The 14,388-nt window shown below is 45.5% G+C and overlaps 1 protein-coding gene across 3 annotated transcripts in view; it reads right to left on the bottom strand.

The window, feature by feature from the left end:
• The window catches only part of LMNTD1 (lamin tail domain containing 1), a 133,137-nt gene extending 121,498 nt beyond the window's left edge, over nucleotides 1–11,639 (bottom strand). For all 3 annotated transcript variants that reach the window (XR_012752963.1, XM_075343760.1, XM_075343759.1), the window contains exons 1-2: nucleotides 11,544–11,639; nucleotides 8,985–9,133 (exon numbers count right to left, since the gene is read on the bottom strand). Coding sequence is in view for 2 of the 3 variants with exons in the window: in XM_075343760.1 (XP_075199875.1) it covers nucleotides 8,985–9,125 (141 nt within the window). In the remaining variant the exon portion in view is untranslated. The remainder of the gene's footprint in view (nucleotides 1–8,984; nucleotides 9,134–11,543) is intronic.
• Between the last annotated feature and the right edge of the window lie 2,749 nt (nucleotides 11,640–14,388).

The following is a 14,388-nucleotide window of genomic DNA, read 5'->3' as shown; positions in this document are numbered from 1 at the left end:
GCTCCCAGTACAGATCCCTGCAGCCCCCACTGCTCCCAGTACAGATCCCTGCAGCCCCCACTGCTCCTAGCACAGATCCCTGCGGCCCCCACTGCTCCCAGTACAGATCCCTGCAGCCCCCACTGCTCCCAGTACAGATCCCTGCGGCCCCCACTGCTCCCAGTACAGATCCCTGCAGCCCCCACTGCTCCCAGTACAGATCCCTGCGGCCCCCACTGCTCCCAGTACAGATCCCTGCAGCCCCCACTGCTCCCAGTACAGATCCCTGCGGCCCCCACTGCTCCCAGTACAGATCCCTGCGGCCCCCACTGCTCCCAGTACAGATCCCTGCGGCCCCCACTGCTCCCAGTACAGATCCCTGCAGCCCCCACTGCTCCCAGTACAGATCCCTGCGGCCCCCACTGCTCCCAGTACAGATCCCTGCGGCCCCCACTGCTCCCAGTACAGATCCCTGCGGTCCCCACTGCTCCCAGTACAGATCCCTGCGGCCCCCACTGCTCCCAGTACAGATCCCTGCGGCCCCCACTGCTCCCAGTACAGATCCCTGCGGCCCCCACTGCTCCCAGTACAGATCCCTGCGGCCCCCACTGCTCCCAGTACAGATCCCTGCGGCCCCCACTGCTCCCAGTACAGATCCCTGCGGCCCCCACTGCTCCCAGTACAGATCCCTGCGGCCCCCACTGCTCCCAGTACAGATCCCTGCGGCCCCCACTGCTCCCAGTACAGATCCCTGCGGACCCCACTGCTCCCAGTACAGATCCCTGCGGTCCCCACTGCTCCCAGTACAGATCCCTGTGGCACCCCACTGCTGACTATAGCCCATTTAGAGAATGTACTATTTATGACCACTCTTTGTTTCCTATCTTTTAGCCAATTCCTTACCCAGTTGCATATAGTTTCCCCCAGTCCTTGCTTCTGGAGCTTTAGTATAAGGCTATTATGTGGCACAGGATCAAATGCCTTTGCAAAGTCCAAATAAATCACATCAGCTGCATTCCCAATATCCAGGTTTGCACTTACCCCCTCATAGACCCCAACAGGTTGGTTAGACACGACTTATCTTTCATGAATCCATGCTGTCTGTCAGTTATTATATTATTTTCTGCAATATATTTTTGCATGTCATCCCTTAAAATGCCCTCAAAAACTTTGCACACTACGGATGTCAGGCTTACTGGACGGTAGTTGCCTGGATCTACCCTCTTACCTTTCTTAAATATTGGTACCACATCAGCAATCCTCCAATCCTGAGGCACCAACCCTGTTACAAGCAAATCTAAGAAGATGAGATACAGCGGTCTGTCAATTACTGAACTCAATTCCCTAAATATTTGTGGATGAATGCCATCTGGCCCGGGGGATTTGTCAATGTTTAATTTACTCAGATGCAGGCGTACTTCTTCTTGTGTTAAATTACTTATATCAGGTGGTGAACTTTGATTTTTCACTTGTTAGTGAACAGTCAGTTCCTTGGTGAACACGGATGAGAAGTGACTGTTTAATATCTCAGTCTTTTCTTTGTCCTCCTATAACTAACTTGTTATTATATTTTAAGGAGCCAATACTATGCTTTGTTTTCCTTTTGGCATTAATGTATTTATAAAACATTTTGAGATTTATTTTAATGTCATTGGCGATTTTTGTTTCAGTAGCTAGTTTTGCTTGTTTGATTTCTTTTTTACATTTCCTATTGATATCTTTATACTCCTGCAATGCTATTTCTGTATTCTCAGCCTTCAAGATTTTAAACGCCCTTTGTTTTTGTTTTATTACACTTTGTACAGTCTTATTTATCCATAGTGGTTTCTTTTTATTCCTGGACATTTTATTACCAGAGGGTATACGTTTTTCACAGGACTCTAGCAGTATATCCTTAAACTTACCCCATTTATGTTCAGTATCCCCAGTTACCATCACATTGTCCAAATCTACACCTTTAAGCTCTTCCCTTAATTTGTTGAAATCAGCTTTCCTAAAATTCCGGGTTTTATCATTTCCCCTTTTAAATGTTCTATTGAATATTACATTGAAGCTTAGCATATTATGATCGCTGGTGCCCAAGTGCTCCCGGACCTGTCAGGTGCTCCCGGGCCTGTCGAGTTCTCCCGAACCTGTCGAGTGCTCCCGAACCTGTCGAGTGCTCCCGAACCTGTCGAATGCTCGCGGACCTGTCGAGTGCTTGCGGACCTGTCGAGTGCTCCCGGACCTGTCGAGTGCTCCCGGACCTGTCGAGTGCTCCCGGGCCTGTCGAGTGCTCCCGGGCCTGTCGAGTGCTCCCGGGCCTGTCGAGTGCTCCCGGACCTGTCAGGTGCTCCCGGACCTGTCAGGTGCTCCCGGACCTGTCAGGTGCTCCCGGACCTGTAGATCAGAAATTGTATTCGGTCTATTTGACAGGACCAGATCTTCCCTGGTTGGTTCATCTACCATCTGAGAGAGGAAATTGTCTTGAATAGTGGATAAGAACTCACAGCTTTTAGCACAACCAGAAGATTCTATGTCCACTGTATGTCTGGAGAGCTGAAATCCCCCATAATAAGAACCCGATTATTATTATTAGCTGCCTTTTCCATGTGTTGCAGCATTTCACCCTCTACCTGTTCAGGTATGTTAGGAGGCTTATAGCAAACTCCAATTACCATTTCTCCATTATTCCCCTCCCCATTTACATTTACCCATACTGACTCTACATTGTTGCAGTTCCCCCCAATGTCATCATTATTAGTTGTGCACTTTGTATTATGCCCTGTATTGGATTAGATGACAATTATTTCTGTGCTATGTATGCATGGTATGGCGGAACTATTCTTGCACTGATAGACAGTGCAAGTTATGCACCATATATTGGTAGTATTTGACTGGGCTTTGATTCTCGGATTATTTTTGCACTCTGTGGCAGCATTAGTTATGATCTAATGGCTCCAAATGTCCATTCTATGTGTTCTCTTTCTCTATGCTTGCACTGAGAAGCAGTATTATTTATGCACCATAATGCAGTAGAATATATGCGGTAGACTATTTTTTCACTTTTTGTCAGCATTTGTTATGCGCTGTATGAACTAGATACCGGCGATCCTACTTATACACTGCCTGGTGTTTTTTTGCTTGCACTGAAAGATAGCATTATTTATGCACCATATAGCGGTAGTACTTCAATACATGTATGTTTGCATTAGTTATTTAGTTTTGCTCTGATTCAGACTAGATGTCAACACTCTTTGTACCATTCATGTTCTCTATGGCTTTCATAGACTAGAATTATTATTTATGGAGTCAGGTCAGACAGTGCAGTGAAGTGTAAGTGAACCATTTTTCTGCAGTAACCGTCACAGAGGGGAGGTCTGACAAAGGTGTTACCTACAAAGACTCCTTTACTGGAGAGACAATTTGAATATTTCCCAGAGGGGCATTGCAGCTATAAGTCCCCTTACCTGGCAGCCAGACTGGCTTGCAAAGTCTCCTTAAGGAGAATAGTGTTCCCCCGTGGAATTTTAGGGGCATTGCAGCTATAAGTCCCCTTACCTGGCAGCCAGACTGGCTTGCAAAGTCTCCTTAAGGAGAATAGTGTTCCCCCGTGGTACCTACAAAGACATACAGATAGGGACCTTAGATTGTGAGCCCCAATGGGGACAGAGTTGCTGATGCCTGTAAAGCGCTGTGGAATTAATCGCACTATATAAATGAATAATTATTATTATTACCTATTAGATGGAATGACTGAATCCGAAATTGCATCAATTGCAAAAAAGGGTTTGGTGACAATGACATACAATGTCTCAGAAGTGGAAGCTCAAGGTTGGCAGAGAAGACTCTGGTCTGGTAGTGAGGTGCCAAGCCCCAATGCTATAAGCAAAGGGGGAGGCACATAAGATGGTGACTCTGGTACCTCCGGAGACTTATTCGGGCGTCTGCCTATCCACATACTCCCACCCATGGGTGTCTCTCATATGTTATAATGGTGTCTGTTTGTTTGACACATGGTCAGTGTGTGGAGGTTGTTATACCTCTAGAAGGAATTTCTGAGAGCAAGAGTGGATTCGCTTGTCCTGATCTGCCAAGGTGTCTGTGGAGGCTGCTACACCCTCCCTGGGATACGTCTGGGGAGAAGTTGTATCCGAACCTGTGCAGGTGTTCCCCATAAGTGAAACGGTCTGTGATACCATGTAATGTTTGAGGGCTTTTATTATGTTCCTGGAGAGCAGTTTATACATTGATGAGGAAACCTGCTGGACTTTTTAAGTAAGAGTGTTGTTACCTTAAAGAGTAATCTGAGTGAGTAACCGTATCACACTTAATATGGCAGTAGTATTTGTGGACATTATTGGGCAGTTTTATTTTGCTGCTTCTGCTTTTGCCGCAGTATATTTTGACCCCTGTGTGTGTAAATGAGAGAGGGGAGATGTGATGGTGGGATATTGTGGGTTATGTATCTTTTTGTGTGGGTTCATGTTTTGGGCATTGTGGTCTGTCTATTTGATGTATTGTTTGTCCTGTCTGCAGGGTTATAACCCCTTGCAGTGCTTCTATCCCTAGGTGTGGGGGAGGGGGCCTGGAATCCACCCAAACTCTCTGCTTACCTGAGGGATTAGTCATTCAGTCTGGCTGGGAAGTGCAAGAGAAGCAGGAAGATTCATCCTCTGGGGGAGAAGCTGTGGCTACAGGCGACACCCCAGAGAGCAGTTGAGACACCACGATTTCCCTGGAAAAGGACTGCTGGAGGATTGTGACTGATTTATCCTCTGTGGCAGAAGCTGCGGCTCCCAGAGAGACCTGGACATTTATCGCTTTCTGGACTATTTTACCCTCTGTAGATGTGGATTATTGTATGGACTGTTTGATTTGCTTTGAATAAACGATCTTTGGATTGTTCATCCATCTCTCGCTCTGTTGAATGTGTGATATTGCGGAAGGACCCCGTCACAGGAGAATATCTAAAAAGTCCTGAAATCTATATAAAATGTGACGGGGCTACGTCAGTGCGAGTTTTTTACTATGTCACCAGTTTGCACCATTATTCTTAAATTCGCACATTCTAACACTGTCATTAAATATCTTACAAAGTCCATCACTCCTGCGTCCGTAATTCCCAGCACTGCCCATAGGTCTCTTGTGTGGATGTCCAAAAAATGTCTTTTTCCCATAACTTGCGATGTCTGTAGTGCGGGATATGACTGATACCGTAAGATATGACACAGACCTTGCCCTTTTTGTGCTCCCGGACCGTATAATTCCGTTTTTCTTGTAGTGTCACTGTCCGGCGCAGATTTCCTCCCATCCGCGGGGAAGGAGGATGAATGAATCTAAACTGTCCGCTCCTAATGGGCCGTTACTTACCAATAGCTCCTCCAAACGGTAATGATGACATTTTTACACAATTCTTGTAGATCTATACACACTTTTTACAACAGTACAATACACACAATGCTGCCAATCACTGCCAAAATAAACCCGCCATGCACGTAATAAAATGTCACTATTAAGCATTCAAAAACAGGCAACCCATTGCATGTACGCAGCATTGCCAGTTATTTCACACTCAATACCACCATGCAATGTCAAAATAATACTGCCATAGAAAGTCTAAGTAATACCGCCATGCAGTATCCAAATTATACTATCATATAGTGTCCACCTAACACTGTCATAAACAGTATGTTTGCACAATATTGCCATACAAATGCCAAAATTATATTGCCATATTATGCCTACGTAATAGCGCCATACAGTATCCAAATAGCATCACCCCATTGTGCCTGTATAACACTGCTATATATTTTCTACATACAATGTTGTCATAAAAGTCCTAAATAATATTGTCATATTATGCCTAGTATAATGACATATAATAGTAATCAAATATACCATCATGTATTGGAAACGTAGCACTGCCATTTATTTTGCATCGAATATCACCAAGCAATGCCAAAATAATACTGTCATACATGGCTAAGTAATACCGCAATACAGTATCAGAATAACAGCTCCATATATTGCCCACATAGCATTCACATATATTTCCATTTTCATTTGATACTTCCATACATTACCCAAATGCTGACATATAGTGCTAACATATCGTTGACATATATTTCTTACACAATATTATCATACAATTCCTAACTAATAGCTACGTCCATTGACCAAATACCAACATATAGTGCCTAAATAGTAATAGAAAGTTCACACACAACAGTATCATATATTTCCATGCTATACTATCATTCAGTTGCCAAATAATACACCATACCTTGCCAAAATAATACCACCACACTATTCATAAATTACACTGCTTACCATGCCTATTCTAATACCTCTATATAATTCATAAATAATACTGCTATATCATTAATAAATAATACCGCTTACCAAGCCAGTATAATGCCTCCATATAATTAATAAATAATACTTCTATACCATTAATAAATACTGCTATACCATTCATATATATACATATATATATATATATATATATATATATATATATATATATATATATATATATATATATATATATCACTTACCATGCCTGTATAATGCCCCCATAGCACTCATAAATAATACCGCTATATCATATATAGTACTGCTTACCATGCCTCTGTAATGCCTTCATACCGTTCATAAATAATACTGCTATACCATTCATATATAATACCGCTTACTATGTCAGTATAAGGCCTCCATATAATTAATAAATGATACTTCCATACCATTCATAAATACCCATATACTATTCATATTTGATATCACTTACCATGCCTGTATAATGCCCTCATACCACTCCTAAATAATACCGCTATACCATTCATATATAATACCACTTGCCATGCCTGTATAAAACTCCATACCACTCATAAATAATACCGCTATACCATTCATACATAATACCACTTACCATGCCTCTATAAAACTCCATACCACTCATAAATAATATCGCTATACCATTCATATATAATACCACTTACCATGCCTGTATAAAACTCCATACCACTCATAAATAATACCGCTATACCATTCATATAAAATACCACTTACCATGCCTGTATAAAACTCCATACCACTCATAAATAATACCGCTATACCATTCATTTATAATACCACTTACCATGCCTGTATAAAACTCCATACCACTCATAAATAATACCGCTATACCATTCATATATAATACCACTTACCATGCCTGTATAAAACTCCATACCACTCATAAATAATACCGCTATACCATTCATATACAATACCACTTACCATGCCTGTATAAAACTCCATACCACTCATAAATAATACCGCTATACCATTCATATAAAATACCACTTACCATGCCTGTATAAAACTCCATACCACTCATAAATAATACCGCTATACCATTCATATATAATACCACTTACCATGCCTGTATAAAACTCCATACCCCTCATAAATAATACCGCTATACCATTCATATAAAATACCACTTACCATGCCTGTATAAAACTCCATACCACTCCTAAATAATACCGCTATATCATTCATATATAATACCACTTACCAAGCCTGTATAAAACTCCATACCACTCCTAAATAATACCGCTATATCATTCATATATAATACCACTTACCAAGCCTGTATAAAACCTCCATACCGTTCATAAAAACCGCAATATCATTCATATATAATACCGCTTACAATGCCTTTATAATGCCTCCATACCGTTCATAAATAATACCGCCATACAGTATTTAATGTAATAAATTAATTAAATAGTTTTTATAGGGTATAACTGTGCCTAAAGTGACGGGTCACCATAGATTTCAGTACCTGTGACTCAGGGAGCCCTACAGATCATAATGCCTCTTCCATTAACCCCGCGCTGTCGTGTGCACAGACTGTGAATGTGTGTGACTCAAACTTCTGTTTGCTCCGGACAATGAAAGAAAAAATGTAATACCAAAATACAGAAGTGAGTGGATGTTAATGGGACACGTGCACATTTCACCTGCCCCCGTGGCTTTACATTAGGGAAACCTGAAACGTGTGGTCAATTGAAACTATACACCAGTGAAATGGAAGATCTGTTTCCAGTTTTTCACTTACCTTATATACATTGTGTTTATATTCCTCATAATTTTCCACACCTCTGCTTGTCCGCAGTGAATGGAAACATTTCTATTTATGTCCAGAACCAGAAGCTAGAAACATGTCTTGATCATATACCGTAGATAAAGGGGCTCATTAGAAGAGAAAGTTCTGTGTATATTTGTCAGTACCGTGCTGGTAACTGGATGACCAACTAGACCCAGCTTAGCAAATCACGCCCACTTGTGGGTGGTTTAAGGTCGCTTTCAGAGGAGGGGCTTAAAGGGAGTTATCCCCCATTTTTTTTATTACTTATATGTATTTATTTGGGGCCGAAAATAATTTTTGCAATTGGGTTTCATTACAGTTTTCGTACTGTTTGGCTTCTACAGGCTCTTTCTTTCCTGGCACATTCAACTTTATTGTGGTCTGTGGTCATGAATCAGCTGAGCAGAAGTCAGGAAAAGAAAAATTTGTAACGATACCCAATTGGGAAAATGATTTTTAGCCCCAAATAAATGCATTAAAGTAAGAAAATAAAATCGTCCACAGAGATGGAAAACCCCTTTAAATGCCATGACCTTTTGCATTCAAGGGGCATTTAGGATAAAAAAAGAAAAAAAAAAGGGGGGGGTGTACAAATGGTCCCCAGTTACAGTACTGGGTTTCCACGTCCACCCTTTGGCCCGCCCTCTCCCTTGTAACTAGAAATAGGAATGTTTCCATTCACTGACAGCACACCCCCTCTGGCACTATACACTCCTCCACTGGTAGGTCAGTCCTCTAGTACCTCTGTGTATGGAAACCATCAATAAAGTGGGCCCCCACCTATAAGGGCACCTATGAACTTTCAGTATGTATGAAATGGCTGATAACAGGGAGGAACAGATGATTTGCAGCTCCAAAAGTGGGCTGTATGTAAGGGTGTTACTCGCACCTGTCTCAGCTGATTCCGCAGCGATTTCACATCCTGTATATAGTTTCTGAATCTTTCCGTAATGTCTCGGATTTGTGCTTTTTCGGAGTTGCGGCGCGCCACCTCTGCCGCCGGTGACCGTGCTCCGCTGGGTGGGATCATGCTTCCTCCTGTACGAAAAGAATAGGTTAAAATAAGCTTCACATCAATATCCAGAGCTGAACTCACAATTCTGCTGGTTTCCTCTAACCAAAGAGCAGTGCATTGGGTCATTATGGAGGAGGCTTATCTGCTGACCTTTATAATTAGCTGATGCGGGGTCTTTATAAAGGGGGAGGTTGGTCTGAGGGTTTATTATGAGCGAGGCTGGTCTGGGGTCTTTCATTAAAAAAAGGTGTAATTTAGGGTCTTTTTTTATGAGTCTGGTTTGAGGTTTTTGTTATTGGGGAGTCTGGTCTGGGATCTATGGTAGATTAGATTCTGATCTGGGGTCTTTATTATTTAGGGAAGAATTTGATATAGGGTCTTTATTATAGGGGAGTCTTGGTTGGGCTCTTAATTATTGGGGTTTCTTAACTTGGGGTCTTTACTATAGGGGAGGCTGGTCTGGGGGCTTTATATTTATGATGAGAGAATCTGTCCTGGGGTCTTTAAAATTAGGGAGTTTGATCTAAGGTCTTTATTATGAGACTGTGGTCTTTTTTTTAAAGGGGATGATCTGGGATATATATAATGGGGAAGGCTGGCCTGGGGCTTTTATGATTAGAGAGACTTGTCTGGGGTCTTTGTTATTAGGGAGACTGGTCTGGGGTCTTTATGATTAGGGAGACTGGTCTGGGGTCTTTGATTGGGGAGTCTGGTCTGGGGTCTTTATGATTAGGGAGACTGGTCTGGGGTCTTTGATTAGGGAGACTGGTCTGGGGTCTTTATTATTAGGGAGACTGGTCTGGGGTCTTTATGATTGGGGAGACTGGTCTGGGGTCTTAGTGATTAGAGAGACTGGTCTGGGGTCTTTATGATTAGGGAGACTGGTCTGGGGTCTTTCATTGGGGAGTCTGGTCTGGGGTCTTTATGATTGGGGAGACTGGCCTGGGGTCTTTATGATTAGGGAGACTGGTCTGGGGTCTTTATGATTAGGGAGACTGGTCTGGGGTCTTTATGATTGGGGAGACTGGTCTGGGGTTTTTATGATTAGGGAGACTGGTCGGGGGTCTTTATGGTTAGGGAGACTGGTTTGGGGTCCTTATATAGAATGGTTTGGGGTCATTATTATAAGGGAGTCTGGTCTGGGGTCTTTATTACTACAGGAGCTATTTCTTTAGAGGGTCTAGTGTCTGTAAAATTTAGGGGATCTGTATTAATTTTGGGGAGCATTAAAGAGGATCATATATACTTTGAGGTTATCACATTCCATAGCTGAGGGTGGGCATTGCCTAGCTTGTAAGCCCCCCATATCTTAACATGAATTACAACGTCTGTGATCAGAGTTATCTGCGATCTGGGCCATCGCCCTGGGAATTGGTTCTCTATGGCAGCTGCTCCCCCTCCCCGTGAGCGCCACATGTATTCGATATGGAGCAGAAAGGGGCTAACCAACTCAAATAGGGTCCAAAGGCGTGAAAAGGGGACCCGGCGGCCATGACACAAACGTACAAATCTGTTATATTATAGAAATAAACTAAAAGTATGTAGGAGAGGAGGAGACACCTCCATGTGTGAAGTCTCCGGTACGTACCGCCGCCACCTGACAACAAACATCCTGAGACATTTTCAGGAGTTGTCGCGCTCCTGAGATGTTTGTTGTGGACACCTCCTCGGCCCCCGGTACTCACCCCTCAGGCCCCCTGTACTCACCCCTCGGGCCCCAGTACTCACCCCTCAGCCCCCCTGTACTCACCCCTCAGCCCCCCTGTACTCACCCCTCGGGCCCCAGTACTCACCCCTCAGCCCCCCTGTACTCACCCCTCGGGCCCCAGTACTCACCCCTCAGCCCCCCTGTACTCACCCCTCGGGCCCCAGTACTCACCCCTCAGCCCCCCTGTACTCACCCCTCGGCCCCCGGTACTCACCCCTCAGCCCCCCTGCACTCACCCCTCGGGCCCCAGTACTCACCCCTCGGCCCCCGGTACTCACCCCTCAGCCCCCCTGTACTCACCCCTCGGCCCCCGGTACTCACCCCTCAGCCCCCCTGTACTCACCCCTCGGCCCCCGGTACTCACCCCTCAGCCCCCCTGTACTCACCCCTCGGGCCCCAGTACTCACCCCTCGGGCCCCAGTACTCACCCCTCGGCCCCCGGTACTCACCCCTCGGCCCCCGGTACTCACCCCTCAGCCCCCCTGTACTCACCCCTCAGCCCCCCTGTACTCACCCCTCGGGCCCCAGTACTCACCCCTCGGCCCCCTTACTCATCTCTCTGCACCCAGTACTCATCCCTCAGCCCCCCTGTACTTACCCCTCGTCCTCTGCTACTCACCCCTCGGGCCCCGGTACTCATCCCTCTGCACCCGGTACTTACCTCTCGGCCCCCATTGCTCACCCTTCGGCCCCCGTTACTCACCTTTCGGGCCCCCGTTACTCACCCCTCGTTCCCGTGCAGTTTTCTTCCAGAAAGTCTCAGTCATATGTGAATGTGATGACTGAGATTCACTTTTGTTGATGGTCTCCATGGGCGACGCTGGGCCTGACAACAACAATGTGAGGAGGAGCCGGGTGTCACTCACAATACTGGTGATCATCTCCAGGACAACTAATTCCCAAGAAACCCCCACATCCCCAATCAGGATCCATAACTGGGAAAAGCTGGGTGCAGACCAATATGGCCGGCATATCCCACAGGGGTCTCAGGTCTCCAGATTCACCCTCTCATCCCCACCTAAACTTAGCTGATATCCCCCGAATGAACCCAAAACAATTACTTTAAAGGAAATAAAAAGCTAATTTTGACTTTTTGGTGGGTTTTTATACGGTGTTTACCATCTGTGATCAATAACGGGTTCTTTATATTCTACGAGTCGTTCCGAATTCGGCGACACCAGTTATAAAAATGCTTTTTCACAATTTTTTATTCAGAAAATGTTTTTTTTTTTCACTAAAAATTAGATTTAAAAAAAATAATAAATTTAGTTCAAGTAGAGAAACAGATCCCTCGATTTACTGATCACTTCAATATGTCGCAATAATATTTAACTTTTTTTAAAATTAAAAGAAAAAAGTGGTTTTGGTGGCACTTTTTATTATTTTTTTTTTTTTATTCACTTTTATTTAGTTTCTTTTTGGTCTTTTTTTTTAATCTTATTCAGGACTCTCCTGATCACTTCAATATGTTGCAATAATTTTTAACTTATATACAGTATACATAGTATATAGTGTATATATAGTATTTTTGCTAACTTTTTATTTATTCATTTTTTGGGGGGGGTTTATTTAATTTTTGTCGATTTTTTTTTTTTTTTTAAATGACATTTGAGCTCAATCTCCTGATCACTTGTATATGATGCCTGTCAGTGTTATGCTGCCTCTGGCGTTGCCCAATATGCTTCCATACATAGCAGACATGGGGGACAAGTTTGGATCTAAGCATGTGTACCGCCCCGTGCCAGCGGCCGAGTCGCTCGGATCCGGAGCAGCGGTGGCTCGAGGGGTCTCCGGACCCGCGGAGTCCACGCGGACACTCGCATTAAAAGAAGAGGGGGAGTATGTACAGGGGATTAGAAAGTTTATGACGCCACCCACGGTGTGTGGTAATGTAGGAGACCACCGCTGCTGTTGGGGGACCCTGGTGGCGATGGTGTAGCAGCAGGATGTTTAACTTTAACCCCTCGTGGGTAGGGGGTTTGTGCCCGGGGCCCGTTGGGTGTTGGTGCTTGGGGTTGCTGTTGGGTAGAGGAAAAAGGGCTTTTCAGCGTACTTACTCAGTCCAGGAATAATAACACCGACTGCTTGTAAACCAGAATTCTGAGCACCGCTGCAGCATGGAGGGAGCACGCCTGGATCCTTGTCTTTGGTGTTGCTGTTAGACTGTGGCCTTTTCCGTGGCACCTTCTTACTAGTTGGACCCTCAAGCTTGAAACTTTTCGGGTCCCGCTCACCCGTATGCCGTAACGGAGTGAGCTTGCTCTCAGGGTTCACGCGTAGGATTTCTTTGGACTGTATTTGGGAAAGTCCTATCCCATCGGTGCGCTAGTACCCCGATTTTGGAGCAGGTTGGGGATGACTCTTGAAGTCTTCACCCCCGTCGGGTAAATTACCGGGACGCGTGAAGCTACTTCCCGGCTTAGGGTCCACGCACCCCGTCGTGCCCTGGCCCCTGCCCGGTGATGGCTCAAGGCCGCCGGCTGCCCTCCTCGGCAGTCTGTGCCCCTTGACGTGATCCCCTGCGACCGGGGTTTCAGCTCCTACCAGGCCCAGACCAATGTCTGCCACCTAGTAAACTCCAGGAGCCCTGCTGTGGACCAGTGACCTCTCTCTCCCAGAGAGTCACTTTCCACCTCCTACTCCTTTCACTCCTGTTTCACTTCTCTGTCACTTTCCTCACTTTCCCCTACCAACCCCCCATATGGGCGGCCCTATTCCCTTCAGGCCCCTCAATGGTGTGTCTTGTGGGTACAGTGTAAAGTGTTCCTAGGATTTTGATTGGCTCAGCTGTTAGCAACACCAAAGGACCAGGACCCGTAACCAAGGAGGGTGGATACTGTGCAGAAGGGCAGATTGCACAATACCCCGTGACGACCTGATAACCTGATAGGCCAGGGCGTCACACATGCAAATTCCAAAAATTTCAGGAAAGCAACCAAATCCCCTTTTTTGCCCCTCCCCACCCATTTTCCACCCTCTTCATGGCCGTGTCTTAGTTCCTGATGTAGCACCCCACGGGGTCAGGGAAAAAATACTCGTCACCGGGCCGGTGAGAATCCGGGGGATGTCACGGGTGGCCCTGCCCGGTTTCGTGACCCAGAGGTGTACACGGAAGGAGAGGGGGAATAAGGATGAAGGTGGAAGTTGATTTTGTGACGCCATCTACGGTATGTGGCCAGGGAATTAGCCGCCGCTGCTGTCGCTGTCCTCCGGGGTGGATGGTAGTAGTGTCTGAGGTGTTTCTGCTCCCCACAGGTGGAGTGGGCCCCGAGGAGGATGATGAGGGGCGTAGTAATGGCAGGCGCCGAGGCGCGGGGCGGTGGCGCCGGGAATGACAGGCGGACACAGTCTCTGCAGGTTCCAGGTGTTTTACTCAGTTCTTGCCGCTTGCCAGGGAAGCACCGGTCACCAGCTTTGATGGGCTCCGTCGAACCCGGATCCGTTAGAGGTCAGAGCCAGTGAATTGGATGGTGGGAACTGCCTCCTACGCTTGGTGTGGATCCCCATAGATTGAAGCTCTTGGGGACCCCTGGGTATTCTTACGTGTGTCTACTCCCTGCCCGTATGCAG

Source organism: Anomaloglossus baeobatrachus, chromosome 4 (genome assembly GCF_048569485.1).
Source record: "Anomaloglossus baeobatrachus isolate aAnoBae1 chromosome 4, aAnoBae1.hap1, whole genome shotgun sequence".
Classification (NCBI taxonomy): domain Eukaryota; kingdom Metazoa; phylum Chordata; class Amphibia; order Anura; family Aromobatidae; genus Anomaloglossus; species Anomaloglossus baeobatrachus.
This window is presented reverse-complemented; position numbering and strand designations above follow the sequence as displayed.